At 40.4% G+C, this 24,621-nt stretch overlaps 15 protein-coding genes across 15 annotated transcripts; 8 read left to right on the forward strand and 7 right to left on the reverse strand.

Annotated features, from left to right (window-relative positions):
* Positions 1-27: 27 nt before the first annotated feature.
* On the forward strand, positions 28-1,533 carry GFD2 (Gfd2p; the record flags this gene model as incomplete). Its single annotated transcript, XM_003644069.1, has 1 exon — positions 28-1,533. The coding sequence occupies one exon, from the start codon at positions 28-30 to the stop codon at positions 1,531-1,533; it is 1,506 nt and encodes a 501-aa protein (XP_003644117.1).
* Positions 1,534-2,286: 753 nt separating this feature from the next.
* Positions 2,287-4,290, forward strand: Ecym_1043 (uncharacterized protein; the record flags this gene model as incomplete). Its single annotated transcript, XM_003644070.1, has 1 exon — positions 2,287-4,290. The coding sequence occupies one exon, from the start codon at positions 2,287-2,289 to the stop codon at positions 4,288-4,290; it is 2,004 nt and encodes a 667-aa protein (XP_003644118.1).
* Positions 4,291-4,601: 311 nt separating this feature from the next.
* Positions 4,602-5,078, reverse strand: GRX1 (dithiol glutaredoxin GRX1; the record flags this gene model as incomplete). The annotated part of the gene is made up of 1 exon (XM_003644071.1): positions 4,602-5,078. The coding sequence occupies one exon, from the start codon at positions 5,076-5,078 to the stop codon at positions 4,602-4,604; it is 477 nt and encodes a 158-aa protein (XP_003644119.1).
* A 424-nt stretch (positions 5,079-5,502) lies between these two features.
* Positions 5,503-6,501, forward strand: LSB5 (Lsb5p; the record flags this gene model as incomplete). The annotated part of the gene is made up of 1 exon (XM_003644072.1): positions 5,503-6,501. The coding sequence occupies one exon, from the start codon at positions 5,503-5,505 to the stop codon at positions 6,499-6,501; it is 999 nt and encodes a 332-aa protein (XP_003644120.1).
* Positions 6,502-6,696: 195 nt separating this feature from the next.
* MXR2 (peptide-methionine (R)-S-oxide reductase) lies at positions 6,697-7,236 on the reverse strand (the record flags this gene model as incomplete). Its single annotated transcript, XM_003644073.1, has 1 exon — positions 6,697-7,236. One exon carries the CDS (start codon positions 7,234-7,236, stop codon positions 6,697-6,699), a length of 540 nt encoding a protein of 179 aa, XP_003644121.1.
* A 211-nt stretch (positions 7,237-7,447) lies between these two features.
* Positions 7,448-7,702, forward strand: EMI1 (Emi1p; the record flags this gene model as incomplete). The annotated part of the gene is made up of 1 exon (XM_003644074.1): positions 7,448-7,702. One exon carries the CDS (start codon positions 7,448-7,450, stop codon positions 7,700-7,702), a length of 255 nt encoding a protein of 84 aa, XP_003644122.1.
* Positions 7,703-8,002: 300 nt separating this feature from the next.
* Positions 8,003-9,136, forward strand: STE50 (Ste50p; the record flags this gene model as incomplete). The annotated part of the gene is made up of 1 exon (XM_003644075.1): positions 8,003-9,136. One exon carries the CDS (start codon positions 8,003-8,005, stop codon positions 9,134-9,136), a length of 1,134 nt encoding a protein of 377 aa, XP_003644123.1.
* A 150-nt stretch (positions 9,137-9,286) lies between these two features.
* On the reverse strand, positions 9,287-10,159 carry RRP7 (Rrp7p; the record flags this gene model as incomplete). The annotated part of the gene is made up of 1 exon (XM_003644076.1): positions 9,287-10,159. The coding sequence occupies one exon, from the start codon at positions 10,157-10,159 to the stop codon at positions 9,287-9,289; it is 873 nt and encodes a 290-aa protein (XP_003644124.1).
* A 195-nt stretch (positions 10,160-10,354) lies between these two features.
* Positions 10,355-10,741, reverse strand: SDH7 (Sdh7p; the record flags this gene model as incomplete). The annotated part of the gene is made up of 1 exon (XM_003644077.1): positions 10,355-10,741. The coding sequence occupies one exon, from the start codon at positions 10,739-10,741 to the stop codon at positions 10,355-10,357; it is 387 nt and encodes a 128-aa protein (XP_003644125.1).
* A 368-nt stretch (positions 10,742-11,109) lies between these two features.
* On the reverse strand, positions 11,110-13,530 carry HIS4 (trifunctional histidinol dehydrogenase/phosphoribosyl-AMP cyclohydrolase/phosphoribosyl-ATP diphosphatase; the record flags this gene model as incomplete). Its single annotated transcript, XM_003644078.1, has 1 exon — positions 11,110-13,530. One exon carries the CDS (start codon positions 13,528-13,530, stop codon positions 11,110-11,112), a length of 2,421 nt encoding a protein of 806 aa, XP_003644126.1.
* Positions 13,531-14,191: 661 nt separating this feature from the next.
* On the reverse strand, positions 14,192-15,670 carry BIK1 (Bik1p; the record flags this gene model as incomplete). The annotated part of the gene is made up of 1 exon (XM_003644079.1): positions 14,192-15,670. One exon carries the CDS (start codon positions 15,668-15,670, stop codon positions 14,192-14,194), a length of 1,479 nt encoding a protein of 492 aa, XP_003644127.1.
* Positions 15,671-16,459: 789 nt separating this feature from the next.
* Positions 16,460-17,011, forward strand: RNQ1 (prion domain-containing protein RNQ1; the record flags this gene model as incomplete). The annotated part of the gene is made up of 1 exon (XM_003644080.1): positions 16,460-17,011. One exon carries the CDS (start codon positions 16,460-16,462, stop codon positions 17,009-17,011), a length of 552 nt encoding a protein of 183 aa, XP_003644128.1.
* Positions 17,012-17,536: 525 nt separating this feature from the next.
* Positions 17,537-18,205, reverse strand: Ecym_1054 (uncharacterized protein; the record flags this gene model as incomplete). The annotated part of the gene is made up of 1 exon (XM_003644081.1): positions 17,537-18,205. The coding sequence occupies one exon, from the start codon at positions 18,203-18,205 to the stop codon at positions 17,537-17,539; it is 669 nt and encodes a 222-aa protein (XP_003644129.1).
* Positions 18,206-19,691: 1,486 nt separating this feature from the next.
* FUS1 (Fus1p) lies at positions 19,692-21,092 on the forward strand (the record flags this gene model as incomplete). Its single annotated transcript, XM_003644082.1, has 1 exon — positions 19,692-21,092. The coding sequence occupies one exon, from the start codon at positions 19,692-19,694 to the stop codon at positions 21,090-21,092; it is 1,401 nt and encodes a 466-aa protein (XP_003644130.1).
* A 1,707-nt stretch (positions 21,093-22,799) lies between these two features.
* Ecym_1056 (amino acid permease) lies at positions 22,800-24,620 on the forward strand (the record flags this gene model as incomplete). The annotated part of the gene is made up of 1 exon (XM_003644083.1): positions 22,800-24,620. The coding sequence occupies one exon, from the start codon at positions 22,800-22,802 to the stop codon at positions 24,618-24,620; it is 1,821 nt and encodes a 606-aa protein (XP_003644131.1).
* Between the last annotated feature and the right edge of the window lies 1 nt (position 24,621).

Here is a 24,621-nt window from a genome sequence, read left to right on the forward strand (position 1 = left end):
ACGGTTATAGGGCTTTTGTAAGGGCATATGGATATTAGGCGAAGGGCAGATTCAGAGAAACGGATTGTACAGGCGGTGGGAAAGATTAGTATACAGGAGTCTCTGGCAAGCAAGAAGAAGGATATGTATGTTAGGGGACTAAGTTCGAATGTGAAGTCTGGGTTGGAGACGTACAGGAGTGCTTTGAAGGAATGCCAAGCCGAGATGCGGCGGCTGAGACCGGTTGAAGGGAGTGGTTTGAGGTGTTCTTCATGGATGTACCAGGTACCGTACTTCCGGGAGTTGAGTGAAAATGTGGTGAGGGTGTCCAAGGAGGAGCGGGAGTTGTGTCGGACACAGGTGGATGAATATCTCGATCAGCTGGGCGCTCGGTTTACGAATGTAGATCATCAGTATACGACGAAGCTGGAAAGTATGCTACAGGAGATGAACGCTGATTGGGAATTGGAGCATGGGGAAGTTCCTCCGAAGGTTTCCATTTTGAAGCGGTATGTGTTTTCTAATGAGAAGAACGAGCCGGTGGAGCAGGCTGCGCAAGAAGAGAAAAGGTTGAAACTGATTAATCTACGGGTTGAGTATGATAATAAGGTTGCGGCGATTAGAAGTCTGCAGGGACCTAAGGTATATACGCTGCCGGGGACACCTGGTTGGAAGGAGTTAGGCGAATATTTTCATTTACTGCAAGCGCGGAACACGATCCTGTTTTCCGTTGACATTGAAGCGTACGAGTTGGCAGGCTCGGTAATAACAGAGGTTGGGTTTGCTATTTATGATCCCCGTGAGAATCAGAATCTTTTGAGTCCCGAATTTCGGAGTTTTCACCTATGTCCCAGTGAGTCCTTAGGGTTGGTGAATGAGAAGTATGTTCCAAATCACAAAAGTATGTTTTTAATGGGCGAGACTTTAGTCATGCCGTTAGCACAATGCATAGAATTCATCCAAGGTCTTGTAAATTATTATTTGGTTCCAAAACCAGATATTGATGATTCCTATGATAGGGCTATTGTCGGTCATGATGTCCAATCAGACTTGCACTGGCTAAAGGGCATGTTCGTAGATTTACCGCATGTCACTGGAATACATTCTGACGATAAAAATTGTGTTAAAATCCTAGACACATCCCACCTGTATAAGCGGTTGTACGGGCTTAAGGGCTGTTCCCTGGGTAAGGCATTAAGATTGCATGGTATTCCGCATAGTTATCTTCACAATGCAGGGAATGATGCCCACTACACATTACAGTTGCTCATGAACATGGGTGATGTACAGCGTAGAGTACAAAGAGGCTGGGATGATTTATACGCAGTGCATCATACTCTACAACATTGGGAAGAACTAGACGCACTTTTATCTACATCCCCAAATGTTTCCGCGATTAGCCCTGAATCTAAAAGTACCGGCACTAAGGTAAAGAGAACAAGAACTTCAAGAGCAATCAGAAACTGGGACACTCATCTTAGCGGAATGGTCTATCATGAAAATCTACAAACCTTTATCCAATCTATTTATGTTCCGGAAAGTTCTTGCATATAGTTAGCTAATCTCTAAAATATTTACCGTCTTTGCTATTTCTTGGCGACACGTAGATTTCGCAACAGCGCATCGATTTTCACAGTGAATTGGGTCTCGGTCAGGCCGTATGCGTATCTGATATCCAGAAACGGATCCATCTTTTAAAAACAAAAGATCGAGTAGTGTATTTATTTGTTATCTCAAAGTAATTTCAATTTCCCAATGCTGTATTTTGACAATACGCAGGTTATTTACTATGCCCGTTCTTGGCTTCCTTACTTTCTATTCAACACATAGGCAACTTATGAGATTTAAAACCTTATGCATACTTATCAATGTTGCGTAGAACAACCCTTAAGCTAGCATAATTCGCGCAAGTCATTATGAGACAAAACAACGTGTCAAGGAAAGAACTGCATAAAAACGGTTCAATTGTTGTGTCATATAATTAGAAGTCGCTTAAAGCGGTAAGTTGTATACCAGTTGACGGTGATCGTTGTTTCCAGCCAAAAAAATTAAAGCTGCAGTATACATGATATTATTTTAGAGAATGTTAATGAGATCCAATCCTATAGTTTAGGAGCTCAATGATTGTCAATACGCTGGCATCTAGGCATTGACTGATGGTCGTATAGTCTGCGCCTTCTTTTCACAAGATTTGAAGAGTTATGATTGAGCCAAGACATAAAGTAAATATATAAATACAGAATCAATTTGTTATGGCAGAAAGCAGGTATTGGTTTGGTTAAATTATTACAAAATAGAGTAAGCCCGATGGTTACTCTCGTTAAAAAATTTGGAATTCTGGCTGCTATTGTCGCTGCTGCTAAAGCAGCGTCATTCGATGTCAAAATCGAATATAGCAGCCACCTCGGCTTGTTCTACTACTTCGAAGATGCTAGTATCACTGTTGAAGCCGTGGCTGAAGGATTAAAGATCAATGCTCCTAGCTGTGAAGCTTTGAAAGAAGGTATGATTCTTGTTTCAATCGATGGCTGTGTTGATAATGTCTTAGTCTCTTGGAACCCAGACAAACTGTTCGACTTAAAGAATGATGGCGTGAGCTTAACTTGGAAAGAGGTCCTTCATCAAAGCTGTGAATGTTCACATGAATCATCAAACACCGTTGATTATTCCACCGTGGAGAGTATCAGCACCGACGTACACTACACATCTGAAGGTATTCCATCAGGTTCTGATACTTCGCCAGAGAGTGTTTACACCACTACTGTAAGCGACATTGAAACCGAATACACAACCTATTGTCCGCTAACTGACGAACACCAAACATCTGAAGGTGTTTCATCAGGTCCAGCTCCATCCGGTTCTGCTCCATCAGGCCCAGCTCCATCAGGCCCAGCTCCAAGTGGCCCAGCTCCATCAGGCCCAGCTCCAAGTGGCCCAGCTCCATCAGGCCCAGCTCCATCCGGTTCTGCTTCCAGTGGTCCAGCTCCAAGTGGTCCAGCTCCATCCGGTTCTGCTCCAAGTGGCCCAGCTCCATCAGGCCCAGCTCCATCAGGCCCAGCTCCATCAGGCCCAGCTCCATCCGGTCCACACAAATCCCATGATGCAAAGAGCTCAGTCGAGACTGTTTACACTACAACTGTAAGCGGTGTTGAAACTAAATACACAACTTACTGTCCGCTAACCGACAAACACCACACATCTGAAGGTGTTCCATCCGGTTCTGCTTCCAGTGGTCCAGCTCCAAGTGGTCCAGCTCCATCCGGTTCTGCTCCAAGTGGCCCAGCTCCATCAGGCCCAGCTCCATCAGGCCCAGCTCCATCCGGTCCACACAAATCCCATGATGCAAAGAGCTCAGTCGAGACTGTTTACACTACAACTGTAAGCGGTGTTGAAACTAAATACACAACTTACTGTCCGCTAACCGACAAACACCACACATCTGAAGGTGTTCCATCCGGTTCTGCTTCCAGTGGTCCAGCTCCAAGTGGTCCAGCTCCATCCGGTTCTGCTTCCAGTGGTCCAGCTCCAAGTGGTCCAGCTCCATCCGGTTCTGCTTCCAGTGGCCCAGCTCCATCAGGCCCAGCTCCATCCGGTCCAGCTCCATCCGGTTCTGCTTCCAGTGGTCCAGCTCCAAGTGGTCCAGCTCCATCCGGTTCTGCTTCCAGTGGCCCAGCTCCATCAGGCCCAGCTCCATCCGGTCCAGCTCCAAGTGGTCCAGCTCCATCCGGTTCTGCTTCCAGTGGTCCAGCTCCAAGTGGTCCAGCTCCATCAGGCCCAGCTCCATCCGGTTCTGCTCCATCAGGCCCAGCTCCATCCGGTCCAGCTCCAAGTGGCCCAGCTCCATCCGGTCCTGCTCCAAGTGGCCCAGCTCCATCCGGTCCAGCTCCAAGTGGCCCAGCTCCAACCGGTCCAGCTCCAAGTGGCCCAGCTCCAACCGGTCCAGCTCCATCAGGCTCTGCTCCAAGTGGCCCAGCTCCAACCGCTCCTGTTCCAACCGCTCAAATCCCATCTTTCAGTAACTCTACTGTTGTACCACCTGCAACATGCGGTCCACAGGGCAATGCTCCATGTGTTCAAACACCATCCTTCGGTAACTCTACTGCTGTACCAACTGGCACACCTGAGCAGGATATCACAAAAACAATTGACTCTTTGTTATATGTTACTGCATCTCACGCATCCAGTTCACACCCATCAGTTGCAGCTGCCTCATCTTCTCACTCGGTTGACGTCTTTGAAGGTAAGGCCCATCGTGCCATTGCTCAAAACTTTGCCGCAGCAATGTTAGCTGTTGGTATGGCTTTAATCTAATTATAAGATAAGCAATTGTGATTTTTGGAAACTAGAAGTATGGGTACTAGTTGTATTTTTTTTTCATTTCGTCAATACTTTTGGAGTTCTATTAGGAATCTGTCAAATATGTTCAGTTCTTGCTGCAACGCATGCATCGACCCTTGACCACCCGGCATGAATCCAGATTAAAACCGTTTAAAACCGGGACTTATAAGACACCCATCGATTTTAGATTTTATTCGGCACTGTATATATCTTTTATATATTATATCTTTAATATATATATCGGGTACGCTTCGGATAGTAAAAACATAGTAAAAACATACAATTCAATTTAAAACTTCCTTCAATAAGCCATCCAATTCACCAGAGCTTTCTAATGCCTGTAACTCACTGTTGCCTCCAATATGTTTCCCACCAATGTAAATATTAGGAACAGTTCTTTGTCCTGATAATTCCAATAAGGCGGCCTGAATATCGACACCTTCTTGTCCCATGATGTCTAGCTCTAAAACCTTCGCCTCTGGCAATGGAATCTTTTTGTCCTCAAAAAGAGTCTTCTTAGCTCTTCTGCAGTATGGACAGTATGTCTTAGATGCAACAAAAATCTTGCTTTGCTTAATTAAAGACTGAACTTGCTGGACCGTTGCTGGTGAAACCATTTTCTTTTGTTGTCTAATCTTTACGATAATCAAGTATACCACTAACGTTATCAGAATATAGAATGCTGGACGGCTTTCACTATTAGAAGGCTTCTTAGACAAAATAGTAGGGCTAAATTCCTGCGAAAATATTGACTGAACCATCTAGGTTGATTATAAATAGGTATTTATTAACAAGGATTGTCATCATAAGAATTGGCTTGAATATTTATCAATTAAATAAAAATTTATGAGATTTCCAACTTACGTAATACAAAGGTAGGGTAACCTAATATTATAAAGATATTCTAATCACGTGATGAAATATCACAAATACTAGGGGTCTCTGGAAAGGTAAACTATATATATATATATAAGAAGATATAGTTGCATATTAAGAGTAATTGTGGTGGGTAGATGTTAATCGTATAAATAAAGGCGTGCGTTGTCGTTTATTTGGCGTACCCCTTTCTCCTGACGTTTAGAGGCCCGGCATCCTTTCTGTCAATAAAAATGATACATATTAGTTTCTCTCTAGGTGGTTTAGAAAAGGAAGCAGTGTAACGAGTGGGAATACCAAATAAGCGGCATGGGGTTTCTATCTGATCATCAACATACACTCATTACTGATATAATCGATAGGGTTGTGTCAATTGAAACTGTAACGTTGGAAGTTGAATTAGAAAGGTTAGTTCAGTTGATAAGATCTGAATCAGAGTATGAGTCGACTAATAATCAATTGGAAGCTGCCAGGGCAATGAGGAAGCAGTTGAAATATGGGAATCAGGTCCAACAAAGTCGTGCGCTTGACTTATTAAATTTATTTGTATCACAGTTGATTAGGTTTTCGGTTATTTACAATGACGTTAAGCTATTGCAGCGACTCCAAGGTATTGCCATGGAGACAGAGACTGATTCACGGGGTCGTTCATACCACAAAAAGGTTGTTAAGCAAGCTGTTGGTTACCTCCTAGCATGGACCAGTTTCATCAGGACTCAAGCTCCGGACTCTAGATCTTATGATGGGTTATTACGATTAGGGGATATGGTTAAGCGTAATTACGTCAAAAAAACGGAGAGAAGTCGTCAACGCCATTCATATACTATAGAGAGTGGAGGCAAGTCTACGAAAAAAGGTGCCTTTATAGAAGACTGCGCCGATACTACGACCAATTTAGATGATGAACTGTACCATATTCCTCATATTAATATTGCAAATGAAGCTTCAAATATCAAGCTATTAATCAGTGATGCATTGGCTACCGCTATATCATTAAAAAATTCTCTTCTAGAGTTACCAAAGGGTAAAAAATCTATAGATGATGCACATGCAACGGCTAAATTTACCGAAGCAAGAGAACTCCGGAAACGAGTGCTAAGGTATTTACAGCTCATCACTGAAGGAGAGCTATTGGGTCCATTAATCCATGCAAACGAGGAATTGGTAAATGCGCTCTCCAGATATGACGAATTGGCCGACGATAACCATGATGATCGTTTGGATAATGATTCACTAAGTAGTGATGATTTATCTGAACGAGAATCCAATTCGACTGATAACCCCTTTGGAGATCAAAACAAGATATAATCATGAAATAATTAACATCCCAGATTGATAAATTTCTGCACAAACGCACTTCCCTATGCCTGATAAACAATGTATACGAATTATGTTTTCTGGAAAATTAATATATCCCATATATAACATATAAATTTCAAAAAAAATCGATGTCACTAATAAGTAAGCGTATATACGACACATATAGCTTTATATGTTTTTAGATTACTCCGCTGTTTTAAAGTTCAAGGAACAACTATTAACACAATGTCTAGTATCCTTGGGAATCGACAACAACTTATCCCACCCTTCCCCTTCAAACACATGACCCAAATGCCCATCGCAATTGCTGCAACATATCTCTATCCTTACTGTCCCTAAACTAGTATCTTTATGATATGTTAACACATCGGGATTAACAGGTTGATAGAACGACGGCCAGCCACAACCTGAATCAAACTTCGTCGTACTACTATATAGCGGTTGATCACAGTTAGCACAGTGATATATCCCCTGATTTTTATTGAGCAAGTAAGCCCCAGTGTGAGGACGTTCGGTATGCTTATCACGTAAAACAAGTAGTTGCTCTGCAGTTAATTTAGGATTCCACTTAGACATTCCAGCATTCAAAGATAACCTCTTGAAAGGAACTTTAAGCATATGCACTCGAAAATGACACCACCAAAATGTTATATTATACAGCCTGATTAGCTTCCGGAATTCTGTACATTCTAGTACGCCAACGTTTTTAAAGTTTTGTCTCATAATTTCGGCTTTTCGGGTTGTCAAACTTTAACGTAGGAACCTCGAAAGTCTAGTGTAGAGATGCATCTCAACAGGAAAATTTGCAACTAAAAACAAAGATAATAATAGCTATCATTGAGTGGGGTCAACTATCAGTAGTATAAGCTGTCATTTTATTATAATATACTCGAGGGGAAAAGTGCAAAGCGCGAAACTATCAAAATAGATGGGCATGAAGTATCCTACGCAAATGTCATGTATGGAGGCCTTCGACCAACTAACAGAATGCTATAGTATCGGAGGTTTGGTGCGCCACTACTACCGTTTTGGAGAGCTAAATTCTTGTGCCAAGGAGATGGAAAAGCTAAAGTTTTGTTTGATGTATGGATCCGATCCCATTAAAGTACAGAAATGGTACCGTGACGAGGTGGAAACTAATAGGAGAACAAAGGGCACTTCGGATGATATCTGGAAAGTGCGTTCCTGAAGTTGCACCTGGTGGCACCGAATTGCATGACGTAAATAAGGCTGTATATATGAAAATAGTGATGTTAATATCAACCTTAAATGATTAGTATTAGTATGTTTCACCGATGTATCACGTGATGGACTCTTTAATTATAGTAAGTATCTATTATTATTTATTGGTTTTGTTATTAGCGACACACAACTTGTAGGGTTAACAAGTAAGCGAAGCGTTGAGAGAGCGAGAAGGTCTGGTTTTTGATACGATTAGAAGACATTCTGGGGTATTAGATTTCATTTTTAAGGTCAGATTACTATTACGATGACCCTGACATCCGATTCGTTCAGTCGTTCTCTTGAAACATATCATAACTGGTCCGTTGATGAGGTTATAGAGTGGACATGGTCTGAGTTACAATTGAATTGTAGTCTCCCAGATGAGAGCGACACATCAATTAATGTAGGTGGGTCGGTTAAAGAGGATGGTAGGAAAAACAGTGACAATGAAGAGACAAGTACAGAGGATAAACCGCTGAAAAAACAGGAAATAGAGGAAGGTTCTGAACAAATGTATGTGGGTTCAGATACTTCAGCATGTATCAGTCCTATCATTGATCCATACAGCAGCATTAAAAGCAACTTTCATGAGAATGCAATTACAGGGGACGTCTTGCCATTTTTGTCTCTCGAGGATTGTAAGCGAGTATTCAACAACGATACTAAATTAGCAGTCAAATTTAAGGTGTCCATAAATAAACTTGAAAGAGTCACGAATCCCACAGACAGAAATGACAAGGAGTTGGTAAATACTCTGAATAATCTTCATATTACCATTTCAGAAAAGTTGCAAGAATATCAATCGCACTATTCCCGACTCCGCATGGATGTTTTAGAGGTAATGAAAAGAAGTGCCACAAATTCTGCCGCATTCTCATCAGGAACGCACCCTCAGCAATCAATTCAAGTCCAAGATTACTTTGAAAGGCCGCAACACAATCATCATTCAGGTTATCCTTCGCCGATATCACCTAGGAACCACCCTGTTACTGGTCCCTTGCAACGTCGCGCCAGTTCTAGCACGGCCCCTAATGTCGGACAACAATCCGGTATGTCCTCAACAACAGCTTTGGGTGGCAGTGCAGGCAATAGTTCCAGTCAGTTAGCGAACAATACAAGCCCAAATGAGCCATTAAAGCAGCTGCGTGCGTCAAAAGAAGATTCCACCGAAAAGATATTGAAAAATGCGATGAAAAAGCATAACCTGAATGAAGTCGATTGGAGGCAATATGTATTGGTTATCTGCTACGGGGACCAAGAGAGAATTTTAGAGATGGATGAGCAACCCGTAGTAATATTTAAAAATTTGAGGCAACAAGGGCTTCATCCTGCAATCATGTTAAGACAAAAAGGCGACTTTGAAGAAGTAGGAGATCTGACCCCCGGTGGAAGATTGTGAGAGTGGATCGGAGTATGTCAATAATGTTGCAGCTGCAGAGCTGGTAAATTGTGTGTATCTATGCATTAAAGGATATGCGTATATATGTGTATATAATGATCTTCAATACTACGTATGTTACAAGGTTCTCACTGTTGAGTAGGCACAGAGTTAAGCGTAAGGATTGAATTTTCTTTGGGACTTCATTATCTTGATTCTTTCCTGATCTTCCTTAAACTTTTTCAATAATTCATTAATTTCTTGTTTCTTCCTTTCACGAACTTGGAACCTATAGAAATCCTTCTTGGCCTTTTTATCTACTATACTTGGAGCTATAACCTTTTGGCTATGTTTTAGCAGCGGGTTTCGATTCAGTATTTTTCTTCTAATAGAATTCAATGACTTTGTATTTTTACCGACAACAAGAGTAAACCCATCATCGTCGACAATGGTAGACTGTACCTGTTCTTGAGCTTGTTGCTCCCTTTCCTCGAATAGTTTCATATGCTTATGGATATTCTCCTTTAGCCAATTTATCTCGATATGCTTATAAAAGTTGGTAAATGAGGAGACTGATGGAATGCTGTATTCCCATTGTACTAACTCCTTAGGCATATGCGAGTACTTCCTAAGCGCATTCCAGCAGTTATCTAGAGAAGCTTCGTCAAGAAACTTTAATAGTACAGTATTATTTGGAGTATAACGCTTATCTTTTAAATCATTGGTATCCAGCAAATCAGACGTGAGCACCGATAGATCAACGTCTTGTAAACCAAACTCATCATGATAAAGTAGCTCCGTAATATGGGCAACAGTGTTGAATTTCTCACATATATTATTAAAACTGGATTTAATAGAATTCAAATTACTCAAAAGAGGCAAATTCACTATGAACAAACAATTGGCTTCCTGTTGGATTTTATTCTGATGTTTTTTGACAAACATATAATGCATTGGAGGTTTGTCGCTTTTGAGAACATCGTATTTTGGTAATTTAAATGGAATCACAAAGAAACCGCTTTTCATCATCTCAATATGCCCCATAATTCAAGCACTTATAATATATCTACTAGAGATGTCAGCACTAGAATATATGTTAAATGCCAATGAAGAGTACTTGGATTTTAAACGAGAATAATTTTTCAATTATCACCTTTCTTTTTCTTCGAGAAATTCAACTATCATTATGAACGTTATTCATTATCCTATTTACAAATGCAATAGTTAAGGTTAACGAACTCATTTCACCTCATTAGTAACAGATTCATTAAATACATTCTGTGTCTCCTTCATCAATTCATATAGCTGTACAATCTGTTCAGATGAAAGTTTTGCTAAAACGCTTGTTGATAAAGTCCCCTCCTCCCAGGCTCCATTTGATATCATGTGAAGATAATCTTGCCAGGAAGCCAGAAACCCAACAACATGAATAGGATTTTCTGTATTCTTGTGCAATCTAAATTCATTTTTCACATACTCATCTCCTAATAATCTTTGCGCCGGTAGAAGATTTCTATGCTCTCGAAGGATCCTACGATACAGATGTAGAGGGGGAGTCAATGGCCGATTATTTGACCGCGCTGCTGACCTGTGGGCGTTAAGAAGCAAACGGAATGCTGTCTTCATTATTCAACTTGGATGTTTTAGACATAAATTGGATACTCCAGAAAGCGTAGCTTAAGCCTCAATATGTATATTAGGAAAAGGTTTCTTTCCAGACAAACCACCGCCACCACCACACCCGCACGGAGAGCCGTCTCACTCAGCCTTTCAATGGTTTTTACCTCGTGATGCGATTTCCTTATTTCTCGAAATAAGTGTAATGCACGGATGCTTATATAAACAATCTGTCACACATATATATTTATAAATGAAGTACATAGTTCGGAGGAAAATTTACCAATTAAATGGTCCATCTGCTTAAAGATCGACTTTCATAAATGTTTCAGAGATCTGCTCTGCAGTATAAATCTGCCAGTAGGGTTCCTTCTTGCTCAATCAAAACCGTGTGGTAATAAGCCTAACTTAGACATCCTAATCTTTACAGCATTTCTATGAGCGTCAAGACCTTCTACTTTAGCAACGCTCATAACTGCGGGACCAATATTTTTCAAACCTTCGGAGGTGATTTCCTGACAAGTTATGAACTTTTGGAATGTTGAAGTGTTAACACCACTATATTGTCTAGCGTAACCATACGTGGGTAGGGTATGATTTGTCCCACTAGAATAATCACCACATGATTCTGGAGTGTAAGATCCCACAAACACACTACCTGCGTGCCTTACAAGTGGGATGTATTTAGCAGAACTCTCTATCTGTAGTATTAGGTGTTCGGGGGCATATTTGTTTGATATCTCGAATGCTTCTTCAACACTATCACATAAAACAATGGAACTGTGTGAAATGCATTTACGAATTATTTCTAGTCGAGGCAGCTGCAGAGCTTGGCAGTGGACAGCCGCTTGGATTGCCTTTATTTTAGATTCATTTAGATTGATACCGATAAGTATAACCTGCGAGTCGGCGCCGTGTTCAGCCTGCGATAGCAGGTCTGAGGCGACGAAGTTTGCATCAGCGTGTTCATCACAAATAACCAAAACTTCCGATGGACCAGCAGGCATATCGATAGAACATATAGCTCGGGTATCATTTTGAACATACATTTTAGCAGCAGTAACAAACTGATTTCCTGGACCCAAAATTTTATCGACTTTTGGGACAGATTGGGTACCATAAGCCATTGCTGCAACAGCCTGCGCACCTCCAGCCAAGACTATTTTTGATGCCCCAACCTTTGATGCAACATATACAACTTCTGGGGATACCCTACCATCCGTCTTACGAGGAGGGCTTGCGATAACTATTTCTTCACAACCAGCAACCTGAGCAGGAACACCCAGCATTAGAGCAGTGCTGGGTAAGGTAGCAGTTCCACCAGGTACATATAATCCAACCTTTTCTATAGGCTTTGGGAACCGCGAGCAAACAACACCAGGCTGAGTTTCAACACTTAAGGTCCCCCCTTGTAACTGCGCAGCATGGAATTTCCGTACGTTTTCCATAGATAAATCCAAAGCAGCCTTTACCTCATCGGTTAATCCTTTAAAATATTCTTCCTTAAATGGTGCTTCTATAATAGGAGACTCTAATTGAACACCATCAAACTTCGAAGTTAACTCAAGCAAAGCCTTGTCGCCGTTTTGAATAACATTATCAATGATTGGCTTTACCAAATTAAGCATATCAGAGGACTTTTGAATTGGCCTAGCAATTGCTATATCTAGTTCATCTATCTTTTTAGCCGACACAACATTCAAATGCACAAATGAGCTTTCTATTGGTCGATCTTCAGCTCCCTTTAATAATTCCTCCGTTTTCTTTGGCAAGAATTTGTCCTTGGCATTTCCTTCTCTTTTAGTAATCTTCATGTGTTTCATATTCAAATTAGCTTCTACATCACTCAAAGTCACACCATTAGCGGCCATCTTAGCCATAACGAAGTAAAACAAGTCTGCCACTTCCCAAGACAACTCATCCTTTGTATGAGCGTCGGTTACTTCCTCTGCTTCTTCTTTTATCTTAGCATGTAAAAGTTCTTGATCATCAAACAATCTCTTTGTATAAGAACCTGAAGGAGCCTTCACCAATCTTTGCTTCATTAATTGCTCGAGACCAAACAGACCCTGTGGAAAATCACCAAAACAAGATTCTCTTTCGAGGTGACAGAAATTTGAGGTACCTTTTAAAGTAGGTTGTTGTAATACAACAAACTTCAGTGCATCTCCGTCACAATCAATATCTATACGCAATAATTTCTGAGTGTTTCCAGAAGTAGCACCTTTCACCCAGATTTCACTTCTAGATCTAGAATAATAAACTCCAGCTTGTTTTTCAATGGCAAGTTTGATAGATTCTTGTGATGAATATACCAACCCTAGGCATCGTTCATTTGAATCAACAACCAGGGTGCTATACAATCCATCTTGACGATCGCTTTTAAGATGCATCAACAGAGCCTTCAAGTATGAATCAGCACTATTATTTTTCAAAGGTACTATTTGATCCTTCGAGAAACATGTGCTAATTCCATACCGATAATTGTAAATTCCATCTGCAGCCACTGTTAGTCTACATTCAGGAACACCCAATTCAAGAAGTTCCGTTACAGCAGAGGAATCAGCTAAAAAAAAAGTAGAGACTCCATTGTTCAACAACTCAATAACATCAGACTTCGAATAAATATGGTTCCCATAAACGACTGAAATATGCTTGAAACCAGGGTAGTTTTTTATCAAACTTAGAATATCCCTGGTCGAGAGTTTATCCAACAAAACCTGACCAGATAAAGTAATAAATTCGTAATGAACAAGTTCTGATAAGTCAGAAACCAACGGCAGCACAGGAAAAGTCATAATTATGGGTTTAAGCAGCCGATGAACTCACAGTCCTCTCACAAATTCCAATTACTTTCAGTACCTAACTCTAACTAAAGTTTCTCCTATTTTAACTGAACTCAATAGGACGAATGTAACGGATCACACTACTAATTGAACTATTACAAGCAATAAGATGAAGAAGTACTTCAGATTTGCGTAGTTTTTATTTGAAAAATCACGTCCGCAATAGTAATAAAAGAACATGAGTCAGACCTGAAAAAATGGAACACATAAATCGGAAAATATCTTCATTTAAAAAATCGTTTTAATTAACATCGATATTAGAGCGACTAGAATCTCATTAATTGTTACGTATCGTTAGTAATTCAGCACGAATATTAGATCTGAATCAAGTGACTACCTTTGATGACCGAAATATGTTTTTTGTCTTGCTAGAGCGTTTTATGAATCATATTACAGTTACTTTTAGCACGACTATCTATATATAATTTTGTAGGGAACAAAATAGTAGATTAGTTAATACAGATCAAACAGAATTGGGGAATAAAATAGTCCTGAGACGTAGTAGTGATACAAATATTCACATTTCAACTGGTTTTATTGATTTGATAGATTTGATTGATTTTAGTTTTCCTTATGAGGTCAAATAGAAAATGGTGCCTGAATTTCATGACAACTAAAATGCTACCTCCGTACATTCGAATGCAGAATGACCATCTTTCTCACAAAGTGCACACCATAACAATCTCCCAGCAGCGGCATCTTTGTTTTTTCTTGCATCATATAGAGGAAGAGATTCACCAGGTATCTTGGGTTGATCGTTTGCATCGACTAGTCCTCTACTTGACATGCCTGGAGATTTTATGCCGATCAAGCTTCTAGCTTCTTCTAGTTCTCTTCTCAGCATTTCAATCTCTGATTGGTAACTTGCTACATCGGTGTTACTTTTCATACTTTGACTCTGGATAACGTCATCTAAGCGACGCTGGGTGTCTACCAACTCACGGGAAATGGCATCGAATTCCTGGTTAAGAGAGTTGTTATGTGTTGTTAATTTTTCGCGTTCTGTATCCCACTTGAACCTCAACTTTTCTAGTTCATCCTGCTTGCGTTTTAATGCTTGTAATTGTTTTTTTAAGTCATCATTTTCATACTTGAGAGACTCTAATTCAGCTACTTGGGTGTCGTCTTCCAAGATTACTGTTTGCCGTCTTCTTTGTCGTATCATTCGCTCCTCGTTTTCTTTTATTTCCTTGTGCAACTCATCAACTACAGATAATAGCTGTTCGTGCTCCGCCTCGAAATACTGCTTCTGCCTGTTTTGATTCTCACGCTCTGCTTGCAAGATAGCCTGCAACCGATTCTTCTCGGCCTCAAGGTACTGTAACTTATCTTCATAATCATCAATAGCGGGTTGTATCTCTTCCAAAACAATCCGCTGATCATCTAGTAACCGCTTATAGTGCATAATTTCCTCTCTCTGTTGCTTAATTCTCGACTCATATGATACACTACGCCTTTTAAAATCTTTGGGTGTTAAAAAAATGCTATTCTTATCATTATTCGACACAGTTTCAGCGTTAGCAACGTCTACGACATCACCATCATCGTCTTCATCCAACTCATCGACATCACTATTACCGTTATCTTCAACTTCCATGGAATCAGAAAAGAAGTCGCTTTGTTCGGACGCCTGTGTCTTCCTGCTCATCATACTGGCTGCGCGACTAGTCACCCTTCTCGGTGTCGGAGAGCGATATATCACGCTATTTGTCCGATTCCTTCCTTTGGCTGCTGTCGAGGGTGTCGCACCACTCCCTAACGTAGAAGTAGATCCCATTATAGATAGTTGGTTGTTTTGCACAGACGTGTTACCAACAGCTGTCGCCGTGCTAGAAGCAATCATATCTGAATTCTGCTCCAGTAGCCAAGATACCTTCTGTAACTGAATAAATAACCCTGATTGTGGGTATTCTGTCTCAAAATATCTCTTCCCTCTATATGTACCATCGTTCTTTCCTATATTAGCCAATAAATCTACCCCCACAAATAACCCTTGTTTACCTTCGACGAGCCCTATGTATTTCAGCTGACCCTTACCAACGTTAGGTATCTGCAAGAATGTCCCAATTTTACCCTGATACTTCTCTGTCATAAATACACTTCTGGCCTTTGTGTTCCGTTCGATACCTTATCCGACGCAATATTGGCAAAATACTCTAACTGAAGAACAAGAACTATTGCCAACCTCAAACGAATTGAGAGAAGACTACAACCACTTCTTGATAACGCTTGTCTTCTTTTTGTTGTCTTGGATCTCATTCCTCAAAAAGAAGCAACAGCCGTTGAAACGGAAGAGAGATCTATATCACGTGACATATATTACTTAAGCACGTGACACAAATTTATATTCGTAAATTATGATAGAATCTGCAGTTGGAACTAGCGAGTTATCAAACCGTGGAATTGGTTATATAATCATGAAAAACGTTAAATTCAAATATATAAGCAAACTGTTGTCAGGTTATACACATATATGAAGAAACATATAGTCTTATAGAATTGGTTAAAGCTCTCTTGGGCAGAAGATGTTCTCTATCTAATACAGTTAGGTTATATGATATTCAGCTGTCTAGCTAACGAGGTAGCCATGTCACCAATCGCTATTTTTTATCTAGCCGCTAACAAACAGTCGTTCCTGCAGTGCTCAAGGTCACATGACAGCGATTGTTTGAAGCAAACACATTAAGGGGTTATTATCCGGGTAACAGAAAACCCCGCCAGCAAATGGATTAGAGAGCAAGCAATCTTCCGTCATGCTACATGCAGTATTAGTATATATATGTGTGTGCCATGATATTCGTTAGCTTTTCTTTGCTCTTCCCTTCTTGATACCTCCGAAAAACAAACAGTTTTTAATAGACCATTCATTATTCGAGCAATTATGGTGGACACTAGTCAATTGATCAAGGAAGCAGAGAAGCTATTTCACAATGGAGAACATCATGATGCTGTTGATAAGTTAGCGACTGCTGCGAAAAGCGAGCCTAATGAGGAACAACAGTCTTCAATTGAAAAAATGATTGGAAAGATTGGTGAGCATGTTGTAGGTAACAGTGAGGAGGCTAAGGAAGGAGAAGATAAAGCGCGTGGCAGTGGTGATAGTGGCAGTGGTGGGCTTGTCAATAAATTAATGTCTGTTCTTTCTTCTAACTCTCAGGGTTCTCCTCAGGCACAGCTGGGGAAATTAGCGTTGTTGTCTACTATTATGAAGTCTAGCGGTGGTAACTCAGGTGGGTTCAATTTGAGTTCCATTAAGAATATGCTTTCCGGTGATTCGTCTTCCGGAGGAGGTAGTGGGTTGAGTGCTTCTGGGTTAGCATCCCTGGCTTCGAATGTGTTTGGTGGGAAACAAGGTCAAGAAAGTTCTAGTGGTGGGGGGCTTTCTTCTCTTTCCTCGATGGCTGGTAATTTCTTAAATTCAGGCAAAAAATGATAGCTAACTAGGATTGGTTCGAGAGAGATGGTATTTTTCTGGTTATTTTGAAATTTTTTAGAGAACTTATATGGCCGATTAACACTGTGAATGTACGGAGGATATTTTTAATTTAGTGACATTTGAGACCCAGTTTTTTTGTTCCCGGTTTTCTACTGATCTCTTGCTGTTTTGGACCCTTGGGCTCAAAAATACTCTGTAAAGTATATTTGATGGCTGACCGGTATATTGTGTGGTATATATAATATATCTTATAAAAAAATCAGACTTGTGTATATCTATGTATGGTTATGAACAAGAAGCAGTAGAAATTTTCATGAATCTGACCTGTTGATCTAAGATCTAAATTACCCAGCGCCGACGAGGTCACCTAAAATATACATATATATATCTAGCTGAAAAACCAGCAGAACGGAAAATAACTCTGGGAGTAGAAAATAGAAAAAACTGAAGCTGAAATATACCAATTGCTACAAAGGAGTTTCTCTAGTGAAAAATCGAAGAGTTCTTCTCCAAACAGTCAAATTATATTAAACCCCTGACATTTTCCTTAAAAATATGGTAGGTGTCAATACCCGGAGTGCCATCAAGAACATTACCTGGTGGTGAGTATTCACAAAGTGTATATACGAAATAGTACTGGCTCCGACAAGTCACAACTGCACAGCCGACCTTCGTGGTGTCGGCCCAAACAAGTTGAGTAAAGTGACCGACATCATACCCATTATGGACGGTACCGGTTACATCATTAAAATTGTAATACTTGATTTCTTCATACCAAGCATTTACCACTTCGTCAGCCCTTGGATACCTAGCGGATGAACCAATTGTACCAATATTTTCCCCATAAGGGCCATAAGAATGTTTCAACCTAAATGTACAAGGGTCATATTCTGTGCCTATCAAACTCCTTACCTGATCCTCAGCATACTGACGTAATGTGTTATCCCAACTTAATGATGGAGTATTATAATGTAATGCACGTTTAGAATTGTGAGCCCATAGCAAATTGTTAACATCCGGTTCCAGAAACGTTGCAGCCTGTAAGCTTGTGTCATGCGCGGCGTCAGCATTGTTAGAGTTCGCCAATTTTTCCGCAACCTGATCACCTTTATAGACGATCGCAGCAGCGCTACACATAACGCAGCTGCATAAAACCAAAACAGTTCCTTTTAAAATATCACTAAGATTCATTATATGACCTTAGAATTTCTATTTACGTATAATATATATGACAAGTTAAGGAACTGTAAAATGTAAAACAGGATGAACTGGATTCGATCCAATTAACAAGAAACGAAGATTATAATCACCACATATATATAATTTTGTATTTACATATAACGCAAAATATTGAAATTGCATTGAAGAATGACATGCCGCAACCTCTTTACTCTAGAAGTTCAATTGAGATTTATTGCCTGTTACCAACATTGTCGTAATGGTTAGATACTAATTGACAGAGGAGAAGGGTTTTTTGCGTTACATTTTCATTTCATCTGTCATCAAATAATAGACAACATACGCAGAGCAAAAGCCAAGTATACAATATAAACATAGGGTTCGGGATTTAGACTCAATAACATTCTAACAAATTGTGTTTGCTAAGTTAAGACTCCAGAATGTGATAACTTGAACGTTATTCACGTTGATATACCTTGCGGGGAGCTGCATCCGTACTGCAGTTATCGCCACAGTTCAATACAATTTTTAAAAGAAATGTTCATGCGCACCCTTCATGCATACAGTAGGTTTTTCGCTTCGGTAGTTAGAGAGTTAATTGAGCGAATAGGTTACCTATTTATTCGGTATCCGCTCCCCTTAACACGATATGATCTTGGCCGGCATTATTCCCCGTTGATTTCGGGTATAAACGGTAGTCAACTAAGTCATACCCATTGTATTACTTACCCCTTGCACGTATACATAGCCTGACCGCGTTTGAAATCCGCTGAAGTCCAGAATTTAGCCTACGACACCTACGCAGAATGGGAGATTATATAGCATGCCTAACTGTTAAATGTGCTTTGCATCTAACTATGTATTTCAAAGATAAACCTGAAACTCCCAGCGTATTGTGGGGTTCCATTGACTCCCATGTAGGTGTTCGTTTACCTTCAGAGGAAAAAGCAAAGTAATAGAAAAGCTTTGCGGATCGTTATCGTCAACGCGATCTCTTGAATAGGGATATATATGACCATTTTGGATATATATGACTACTTTCTAAAGCTGCGTCGAACAATCGGAGCTGAGGTGTCGTTAATGAATGAACGACTGAAGGAAGAAGTTTTGTCGTTAAGCTTGATTTCTATCCAACGACCATCGGGTTCTAAACATGCTTGCACACAACAGCACGTTCCATATATCTGATGTTTCTTCGAGATTGTATGACTACCTAGATCTTCGAGCACAAAAAGGTGCTTCGTATTTGAATCACTATTGGATTATTAGTCGTTCCTAGAGTTGATTACATTCGAGGCATCATATGATTATATAATCCAGTTTCAAAATTAATATTACCCGGACTTGGCCCGGATCAGCCTCATCTGAAATTTGAGACAACGATGAAACGACAGATTTAAAATATATTAAGTATATAAAGGAACTGGCCGTCAAATCGCAATTGGCTAATTGAGCCAGTTTTCAGTTCTAAGGTCCACCGAGTTTTATTATTGTTGTGATGTCAGAATCCGAGTTTACTTTTGAATCTACGGTAACCAGTCAGACGACCACCGTGCTCTTTCAGACATCTAATTTACAGGAACAGCAGACAGTGATTAACACTGTCATTGTAGATAAATATTATGCAAAAGACCAAAGTATTCCATACGCATATTCGACAGTTACTAGTACGGTAAACATACCAATATCTGGGAGTCCAACACCTGAGAGTCAACCTAGCACTGCAGAGTCTCCAACTTCTACTCAGGCAGTGGACAGTACAGAGAGTCGTGTACTTTCGGTGACATCAAGCAGTCCAACAGCATTTGCTATAAACCGTATGCCAAATAATGGAAGTGGATCCAAAAGCATTATAGGCTTATCTATAGGCCTTCCTATAGGCCTATTTCTGCTTTCCCTGATAATAATAATTTCATTCATTTACTACCGAAACCTGGGTTACAGAGCTGAGGACGACGGCGGGAAATTCAAAACATGGTTCCTCTCTCAACTATATGGAAAGCCGAAACGCCCCAAAGCGTTGGATTTGGAGAGAAAAGCCTTGTACTCTAATGAAGATGATGGCCAAATAAGCTATAGGATAACCAGAAAGGCTCCCGTTCCTCATGTGCTAACGCCAGAAAAGGCAGTTGCGGCAGTTGCGGCAGTTGAACCGTCGGGCAGTGATCTGGAAATCGAAAAGTATTTATACTCAAAGCCGCCTGGTATAACAACTGTGGGTGAAACAAAAAGAAAGTCAAAATGGAGTTACGAGTCTCCACTATCAAGATGGTTTCTAACTAAATCTGTATACCAGCCTCCACTTTCGGGTTCGCAGAGCGTGAATACCAATGACGAGCCAAAGACACCTGCAGTGAAGCTTAAGACACTACAACTGTTATCCAAAGTACGGCGTGAACAAGCTCCTAACCCTGTATCAGTTCAGTATTCAGCAACAAATAACAGCCCTCGCTCGGATTCTAGAAGTAAATCTTCTATCACAAAACAAGTACTGAACACAGATAGTAGTACATCGAAAATGTCCAGCATCTCTTCTAAGATCACAGCTATGTTGCCATTAACAGACTCAACATATAGTGTCGCTGAAGCACACAGAGTACCCCTTCAACATGTGCGAAGTATGAGGGTGAAGAAATCCCCTACTGTATCAGGTATACTAGATAACTCACTCTGCACTGTTGTAAAGCCTTTTTCACCTCGTCTCCTCGACGAAATTAGATTAGATCTTAATGAAGAAGTTAGAGTCTTGGCAAGACACTCTGATGGATGGTGTTTAGTTGAAAAGCATAACTATGCTAGCACAGAATCAAGGAATACAGCAGATAATGTATCTGCACATAGCTATCTCAATGAAAACAGAGGAATTGTTCCGCAAATGTGTTTAAAACCCAAGCGTTAGCAGTAAAAGGCTATACACATACTATTATAGGTTTTGTAACACTTCAGCATATTGTTATACGTAATATCGATTGGTAATAGTTACTACTAGTCCACAACAAAAGGATAGAGACGTATGCATATATATCAAGAAAGACGTTGATTATGATGATCAAATTGATTTCCCCATCTCCAACATACAATGTGTTTACCTAAAAAACTAATACATATGTGGTGACGTCAGGGGATATTCCTATGAATGATTAAAACTATTGAATCAAAAGATAACTCATATTCCAGAAACTTATCTAATTATGTAAGAACAACCTTTGTTCGAGCTCTACGGCATCATTTTTGCGTTCACCTAATAACAGGGAAACGAAACCCTCTCTAAGTACTAATCATACATTTCTCTATCAAATTCTACTCCAAGTAAAGATGCCAAGATTTCCATATAATCTCAGACGTGGACTGACTCAGTAGTAGCTTTGCGTCATTCTAACGCTTGTTCGTAATAATAACGTTAAGTCATGCCATCTGCAGCAAACCACTATGTACATAGAAAACACACCTGCTTAAAAAAGTCTACGGAAAACACATACGCGCAACATATAACAGTGATAACACCAAACTTATATCGCTGATGATAACGTTCAAGACTGATTTCCATTGGCAACCTGCGCTTTCCCCCAACTTCTAATTTGCTGCAGCCAAATACAAATAAAAAAAGCAATTGCAGTATAGCCGGGAAACCTATCAGATTATGAATACCGAAATATGTCCCAGAATCGCTTAAAATTCCCCCGATATCTCTCCCAAGCGTAGTAAGTACAAGTTTAGATCTCAAGAACAATAAACCTCTTCGTAGATGCAAGTCCATGCACCGAAGGCTTGCCGGTGTACTTAATAGAACTCCATACAAACAAACAATGGCTCATCGAATGCCAAGTGCTTGAAACTACGCAGATCAAGAGGAGGTATAGTTGCACTTCACGATCGTTTTGCAGCTTTCTGCCACAAAAAAAAGCCTGAACAGTGGTAGAGCTGCGTGGCATACAGTTGCCACAAAATGACTACATGTATGTAGTAGAAACAGCGTAAGACAACGGCGAATAGCCTCCAAAATGCCTTAGCGGAACTAGTCCCCCGTTACTCTGCAGTAACTATCTTTATAGGTTTGCAGCTATTTCGTTCGCTGAACAGATAAAAAAGAAACTAAACGGACATTTCTTTTCGAACTTGGCAGCGCAGCGCAGCTCGAAGAATAATGCTCGAGAATATAGACAAAATTTAGAGCCTTCTATGAGGCACCTTACCGCGGCAGAAGAACAATAATTTTAGGAATGCACAGGGAAGAGGAGGAGCTAAGAGAAGATGAATGAGCGTTAGAAGGAGAAAGATAGGCTACAAAATTGATAGGATTGGAGGAAATAGTAGGAGAAAAATGGAATTGACGCGAGGGGCAGAGAAGAGAGGAGAAGTGTGAGCGGAGTGGGATTCCTGATGGGCTTTATTCAGTGTAAAAAGCTGGAAAAATAATGTATTACATACAATCGTAAGAATTTTGGAGTGAAAGAAAGATATTATTTTTCACAATTGAACGCAATGAGACTTAGATAATTTTATTTTTGAGTATATATAAAAAAGCAGAAGAAAGTTGAAAGAAAGTTGTACATAGTAGTAATAAATTTAAGTTAAATATCCAGGACGGAATTAGAATAGTAAGACTATGTCTCAAGATTATTCCAAGGCTATTGGTACAGTTGACCGAGGTGTACTAGTCGGAAATGAGTTAAAGGATGTAAAGTCAGGAAATGTGTTGACTGGGAGTGATACGACAGAATTTTTTGAAAAGGCGTCAGTGCAGAAAAGTGATTTCGAATATTTTGAAGGAGATGAGACGAAGTTTCGAAGGTTTGTTAATTCGTTCAAGAAAGCTCCAGGGAGAGAAAATGACCAAGAGTCGTTACAGGATAATAATAAACATGAAAAATTAAAGCAGACAATCAGACCTCGACATGTGGTTATGATTTCTTTGGGTACCGGAATCGGTACTGGGTTGTTAGTCGGTACTGGTAAGGCTTTATACAACGGTGGACCTGGTGGTTTGGCTGTTGGCTTTTTTGTAATGGGAACATGTGTATACTGTGTTATTCAAGCCGCAGGTGAAATGGCTGTGAACTACCCTGCTTTGTCTGGAGGTTTCAATGCATACCCATCATTTCTGGTTGATCCAGGGTTTGGGTTCGCAACGGCATGGTTGTATTGTATACAATGGTTATGTGTGTTCCCATTGGAGTTAGTTACCGCCTCCATCACAATAAAATATTGGACTACTGCTATAAACCCTGATATTTTTGTGGCTGTATTTTACCTGCTTATTATCGTCATCAATTTTTTTGGTGCCAGAGGCTATGCAGAAGCGGAATTTTTCTTCAACACTTGCAAGGTGCTGATGATAATAGGGTTTTTCATCGTCGGCATTTTGGTCAACACCGGTGCTGCTGGTAATGATGGGTATATCGGTGCAAAGTACTGGAGGGAGCCTGGGTCTTTCGGAGGCCATACAGCGATAGATCATTTCAAGGGTGTCGTCTCTACTTTGGTCAACGCCGCGTTTAGTTTGGGATGCTCCGAGTTCGTTGCATTGACAGCCGCAGAACAAGCGAACCCCCGTAAGTCTGTTCCGTCTGCTGCCAAGAAAATGCTTTACAAAGTTTTTGTCGTATTTTTGGGTTCGGTCACCCTAATTGGCTTTTTGGTTCCCAAGAACTCCTCTGAGTTAATGGGTTCCACCGATTCTTCAGTCCATGTGTCCCCTTACGTTATTGCAGTTGCGTCACACGGTGTAAGGGTTGTTCCTCACTTCATTAATGCTGTAATTCTACTTTCGGTGTTGTCCGTTGGTAACTCTGCGTTCTACTCGTCTTCGCGTCTACTTCTATCATTGGCTGAACAAGGGTATGCTCCTCCCGTATTTAAATACATCGACCGTCAAGGTAGACCGCTAATGGCGATGATGGTATCTATCACTATGGGTTGTCTCTGTTTTGTTGCTGCGTCTCCAAAGGAGGAGACCGTATTCATCTGGCTTTTAGCAATTTCTGGTTTGTCTCAATTATTTACATGGACATCCATCTGTATTTCCCACATCCGTTTCAGAAAGGCACTACTAGTTCAAGGTAGGGGCTGGGACGGCTTAGGATTCAAGGCCCAAACAGGTGTTTGGGGTTCCTATTATTCCGCTGTAATTATGATACTGACGTTCATTGCTCAGTTTTGGACCTGCCTAATACCTATGGGTTCCAGCAAACCAAATGCCGAATCCTTCTTTGAAGGTTACCTTGCCTTCCCCATATTTGTCGCCCTATATTTTGGTTACAAAATTTACAATAAAAACTGGCAATTGTTCATACCTGCAGAAAAGATCGACCTTGATTTACATCGGAAAATCTTTGACGCTGACGTCCTCAAGCAAGAGGATGCAGAATACAGAGCAAAATTGCGGGATTCAAGCATGTGGCACCGTATCGCAGCCCTATGGTGTTGAA

This window comes from Eremothecium cymbalariae, chromosome 1, assembly GCF_000235365.1.
Source record: "Eremothecium cymbalariae DBVPG#7215 chromosome 1, complete sequence".
Classification (NCBI taxonomy): domain Eukaryota; kingdom Fungi; phylum Ascomycota; class Saccharomycetes; order Saccharomycetales; family Saccharomycetaceae; genus Eremothecium; species Eremothecium cymbalariae.